Here is a 5,761-nt window from a genome sequence, read left to right as displayed (position 1 = left end):
ACCAGAGCAGAGATGTTCAGCTGTTCCGTCCATTACAGGAGAATGAAGGATAAATATGCTGCAGGGCGTGGTTAGCTAGAACGACCCCTGTACGGAGACCTTAATCCTCTAGGCGGGTGACCCGGGTTCGAATCCGGGTTCAATCCTTTGCTGCATGTCTCTCATGCCTCATTAAAAACAAAGGAAGATGGCAGCTGCTCTGAAAGCATCTTTGCAGACAATTTAGAACAAAGATGGTGATTAAAGCTCAGCACTGAGGAGAAAGGAGGTCCTGGAACCTTTGCCATTATCATCAGGTAATTTAACTCTGCACAGGATAAATGGGGGGGGGGGAGCACTCTAGATTACCAACATCTCGGTATAATCAGATATCTTCTGGTGATTCAACCTTCCTCTCCGTGCTCAGTGGGAGCCCTCTGCAGAGGTGAAAAAAACACATTTTCACTCCTCTCTCCAAAAGAAAAGTTTTATGTCTGTAAGCTATGTAGGCAGATTCTTTAGTATTATACTAATTTTTAGTGCATTTAAAAATTATTAACATACTTATCTTTAATTTAGTTTCTTTTTTAAATGGATTGCGTTCATTTATTTTATTATGGAGAAGAGGACTTTGAACTAATTTTCCAGTATGTGATTTCTAATAATCTTTCAATCTATTAGAAATCTGTTTTTTAATTTTGTTTTTTAAATTTAAACTGCGGCGACAAAAGGTTCATCTCATCGTCTCTAAAAAGAAAAGGTTTATTTTGATCCTCCTGCTGACCTCCAGGAACCTGGATGCCAGAAGTCGACCTTTCCTGACCTTCTAACGGGGCGTTGAGGCTGGAAGGCTGCTTCCTTCCTCCAGGTGGTTCTTCACACTTCCAACAATCGCTGCCCTCAGAAAAAATCAATCGTTGGAAAATCCTGCCGTGAAAACGCCAATTTTAGTGGGAAAAATGATTCATCTTTTCACCCCAATCAAATAAATGGAGATCAATGGATTTCACTCAGTCGGTATTTTATTTTTATTTCACTGCAAAGAGAGAACAGCTCTTCTCACGGTAATCAGTTCTGATCCAGCAGCGTTCGTTCCTCCTTACTGACAATCATGGAAAACAGAGTTAAAACTAATTAGAGACACTTTGGTTAAACAGTAACATGAATAAACCTGAGAAAGAATCTGGTTTGTTATGAAAGAATCTACATCTGATCTACAAAAACCATCCTGCAGGGAATGCTGTGACCTTCAACAGAAACAGACTGAGTGAAAACTTTAATAGTGAGTAAATAAGATAAATTAATATATAATAGAAGAGAAATCAACATTTTTTGGACCGCAGTCCCTGAGGAGCAGAAAGGCCTGGAGAATAACCTAGATGTTGAAGGAGAGTTCTAGGTTCTAAGTTCTAGGTGGTTGTTGGGAAGTGATCCTGTTAGATAATGACGTGTTTTCTTCTGTTCTGCTGAACAATAGAGATCAGATCTTTTCTATCGTGGTTGAAGGAGCCGTGAGGCTGCAGCAGCGCCGCTGTGTTTGCAGTAACCACACAGGAGTCGGGTTTCTCTGCAGCAGCAGCAGGTTTCTGGTGGGATCAGGGCAGCAGGTTGGTCCCCAGAATAATCTGCTTTCAGTCTGATCTGCTCCTCACCTGCTCAGACATGATCTGGATGCTTCTTATCGGATTCCTCTGGTTATCCTAAAATCAGGAGCATCACTTCCTGTCAGAGCGGCCATTGGCTCAGAGTCATATTTCACTGGAACGAAACGAACTAACCTGCCTGTCAGGATTCCTGTTTATCCAGGAAACAATCATTTCCAGGTGGGCTGTAGGATCCTTCCCACTGACCAATGTGCTGCCAGAGTTCAGAGGATGCTGAGCTCTGATTGGCCGGGAGCTGTGCTGCAGCAGGTGGGTGTTCCTGCAGCAGCTGAGTCTGGTCAAGACCAGAGGAGCAGAAGGAGCCCAGAGTTCTGGTTCAGGTAAGTCTAGAGGGTCCGTCTCTCCAACTGGTCCAACTTTGGTTCCTTGTTCAGAACTTCAGGGTTCTGGTTCTGTTTGCAGGACTTTGTTGATGGTTGAAGAGACTCTGAGCTGAAGTTCATCTGGGTCATGGATCCTGATTCCTCCTCTTCTGTAAGTACCACCTGAACGGGTCCTGGACCTGAACTGGTCCTGGACCTGAACGGGTCCTGGTTCTAACATGAAGGGAACCTTATCTGCATGTCCCCTGCGGTTGCAGGACATGTGGTGGGGGACTCTCGGTACCGTCCGGCCGTTCTCCAACTTCCATCCTGAGAGAGATGTGCAGGAGATCCAGGCGGCGCTGGAGAGGAAAGGTACGGGCCGGGTTCACTCAGCGACCCGCTCAGAACCGACGCTCTAATCTTTGTGGACTTTGTTCAGACGCGGTGACGCTGGTGAGGATTCTGACCAATCGCAGCAACGCCCAGAGACAAGTCATCGCCCAGAGCTTTGAGGAGCAAACAAAGCAGGTGAGGAAGGAGCCTCCCTGTGACTCAACATGTGACCCTGGGTCTCTGCTGCACTTTGATCCTCTGAACTTTGTTTGCTCTCCAAACATTGAGGAGGACACACCTTAGTGTTCAGAAGGAGAAGCTCTGGAGCTCCTGGGATGTCTGACTGCTTCCTGCCGCATTCCTTCATCCTAACATCTGATCTTCTCTCTCGTCACGTTCTGGCTCCTCCCTGCAGGGATCAGGGGGCAGGCTGACAAGCTGAGGACAGATCTAAGATGGGGGCAGGTCCAGGATCAGGCCTGACGCCATCCTCAGGTCTGCCCCCCCATCCAGCAGCTTGGAGAACCCGCTTTAGAACCTCCTTTATTTCTAGGTTTCCACTCAGACTGCAGAGCAGCTGCTGCAGAGTGAGCTTAGTTCCCCCTCAGTGCTTCCTTTAGGAAGGAGGAGGCTCCTGATGGAGAACCTTCCTTTCACCGTTGGGGAGCTCCAGGTGTGGGACTGGGATCATCTCCAGATGTTTGATCAGTCGCTCTGCTCTGTGTTGAAGGACCTGAGTGCAGCTCTGAAGAAGGCTCTATCTGGAGACCTGGAGGACCTTCTGCTGCAGCTGATGATGCTCCCGGACCAGCTGGAGGCCCACCGGCTGAAGGATGCCATGGCGGTGAGCCTCTGGCTCTGTTTGGGTTTGTTCCTGGGGGGGGTTAGGACCCGCTTCTGATGCCTCCAGGTGTCTGCAGGGTTTGGGCACCGATGAGGAAACGCTGCTGGAGATTCTGTGCACCCGCTCTGGAAGGAGGCTGCAGGAGGTCAGCGCCGTCTACAAACGCCGTGAGTCTCTGAGCCGCCTGCTGTCAGCGAGACGCTTCCTTCCCGACTGTCGGCTCTCATGTTGGATTCTCTGTTTTTTCAGTTTATAAGAAGGATCTGGAGAAGGAGCTGAAAGCAGAGACCAGCGGAGACTTTGCTAAACTGGTTGTGGCGTTGCTGAATGTAAAGCAACTTCTTCTTCCTCCTTTAAGTTGATAAAAAATGCAGATAAAAAGCAGGAAGTTCTTCACCTTGTTGATTTGTGGACAAATGAGAAATATCTTCTAAACCTTCCAGAGAAACATTTCCAAAAAAGTTTTTTAAAAAAAACAATCCACTGGACTTTGTTTCCTAGTTTGAAGACGTTTCTCTTCCATCCAGGAAGATTTTTTTATTCTAATTGCTCCAAAACTACAAAAAGCTTCGTCAATGGAAAGTAAAACGTCTTCCAACATTGTCCAGCGGTTGTTTTTGAACTTTTTTGGAATTACCTGGATGACTGAGAATCTTCACCAGCTTCCTGGTTAACGTTCTCCAGAACTTAAAGCCAAACCTGGAACCTCCAACCTGAACATGTGTCCATTTACCTGTGAGTCCTGACTTCAGAAAATTAGATCCTTTTCCTGTTTTGTCCCAACAGAAGGGTGTTTCTACAGGAGGCGTTCAGAGAGACGTTCAGGTATTCAGCCTCTTCCTGCTCTTCACGCAGTCAGCATCATGTCTAACCTCTGAGTGAGGCAGAACCGGGCCACCAGAACCCAGCTGGACCCGCCGGACCTCAGAGGAAAACATGCTTCCTAGATAAAAGCACAAACTGACCTCAGATCTGCTCTGGTTGGATGTTTCAAGGCTCTCGCTGCATCTCTGAGTGGGAAAAAAGCTGAAGCAGGTCCTTGGATCAACATCCTGACATCCAGAGACTCTGGTCACCTGAAGAAAGGTGAGTCTGTGACACGCTGAGGTCTGACGGTGGGTGACTGTGCTGACTGTGAGCGTCTGGCAGTGCTGATGGAGCTGGAACTGGAGACCGGCCAGATGGTGGATCAGACGGTGGAGAAACGCTTCTCGGGGGACTTTAGACTCGGTCTGCGGGTTCTGGGTGAGAACGGATCCAGGTTCAGTGTTTGTGGCTTTGGAGCAGCTCCTCATGGTTCTGTTTGTGTGTGAACAGTTCAGTGCATCCAGAACCCGGAGGTCTACCTCGCCCAGAGGCTGGTCACCATGAAGGTGAGAGCAGCTGACCTCCATGTTGGAAAGCATTTGGTTCCAGGTGCAGCACATTGATGGGGATTTATTAGGAGCTGCTGCTTCTAGAGCCGCCACCAGAGGGCAGCACTGACCTGCAGTAGATATTCTGGCTCCTCTCAGATCCAGACATGAATCTCTCCTTCTGGGAGTTTTAACCTGCAGGAGTTCTGCTGCAGAAAGGAAAATATCTGTTAAATGTGTTGACATGAGCAGACTGAACCTCTAGGGGGCGCCATTATATGATTATACTTCTGCCCACCGTGCCTGAGGTGAAGATGCTCTGCAGGAAGCAGGTTTCCTGGCTGTAGATCTGAGATAATCAACAGCTGAAATATTTTCACTTTCACTCCTGATTTATGCTTCAGATGTTTAAAGGTTTGTTCCAATCAATAAATGTAGAAATACTTTGAATAGAAGCAATAAACATGGTGAGAACCGGCTTGGAGCAGATCTGTCTCCTGAGATGATGGTCAGGCTGTGCAGGTGATGACGTGTTGATGAATGGTGTCTCTCTGCAGACCTCATTGGTTCACGGCATCATGGTGTCCCACAGTGAGGAGGACCTGCTGGCCATCAGAGCCGCCTTCCTCAGACTCAGCGGATCTTCTCTGTTCTCTGCTCTGCAGGTCAGACTCATTTTCTCATTCTGGTCCCGCTGACCTCATGCTTCAGTTACTGACATGTTTGTCCTTTGATTGTCTCTCAGAACCATTTTAAAGGACAACATCTGCAGGCTCTGCAGGCCGTCTGTCGGTCTGAAGACTGATCTGAATCTGCTGGAACCAGGAACCAGTTTATTCACATTTTACAGCCAGTTTCTGACTCTTATCTGTAACTTCTATGTTTAGTTTCTGCTGCGTAACACCAGGATCCTACATGAAGCCGGATCACATTCACACCTGATATCATTCAGTCTGAATCGTCTTTAATAAAAACAGTCAAACAAACTCGTTAAAGAACCGAGTCCAGACTCGTCTGGTTCTTTAACGAGTCCTGAGGGTCTGTCAGGGAAAACCGACGAGGAAGACGAGGAAACACTGCAGCAGATTCTGAGCTTTGATCAATTAAATCAATAAAACTTTTGATCCTAATTTGTTTCTTCATCATTCATTTAATTTGTTTGTTAAAATTTATCTGATCTGTTAACATCATCATGAGCTTTACTGTGATTGGAGGAGCAGCTGAGGGAGGAGCAGCTGAGGGAGGAGAACGGAGGAGCTGAGGGAGGAGCAGCTGAGGGAG

The 5,761-nt window shown here is 47.4% G+C and overlaps 1 protein-coding gene across 1 annotated transcript; it reads left to right on the top strand.

Moving 5' to 3' along the window:
- The first annotated feature begins 1,668 nt into the window (after positions 1-1,668).
- Positions 1,669-5,625, top strand: LOC107094253 (annexin A2-like). Its single transcript, XM_015389771.1, has 13 exons — positions 1,669-1,963; positions 2,046-2,117; positions 2,224-2,320; positions 2,388-2,476; positions 3,012-3,125; positions 3,202-3,292; positions 3,375-3,454; positions 3,912-3,950; positions 4,121-4,211; positions 4,275-4,370; positions 4,443-4,498; positions 5,038-5,145; positions 5,226-5,625. Exons 2-13 carry the CDS (start codon positions 2,094-2,096, stop codon positions 5,283-5,285), a joined length of 945 nt encoding a protein of 314 aa, XP_015245257.1. The 5' UTR covers positions 1,669-1,963; positions 2,046-2,093; the 3' UTR covers positions 5,286-5,625.
- Positions 5,626-5,761: the final 136 nt, after the last annotated feature.

The sequence above is a fragment of the Cyprinodon variegatus genome, unplaced genomic scaffold, assembly GCF_000732505.1.
Source record: "Cyprinodon variegatus isolate N-32 unplaced genomic scaffold, C_variegatus-1.0 Scaffold472, whole genome shotgun sequence".
In the NCBI taxonomy this organism is placed as follows: domain Eukaryota; kingdom Metazoa; phylum Chordata; class Actinopteri; order Cyprinodontiformes; family Cyprinodontidae; genus Cyprinodon; species Cyprinodon variegatus.
The sequence above is the reverse complement of the archived record's forward strand: the minus strand, read 5'-3'. Positions and strand labels throughout refer to the sequence as shown.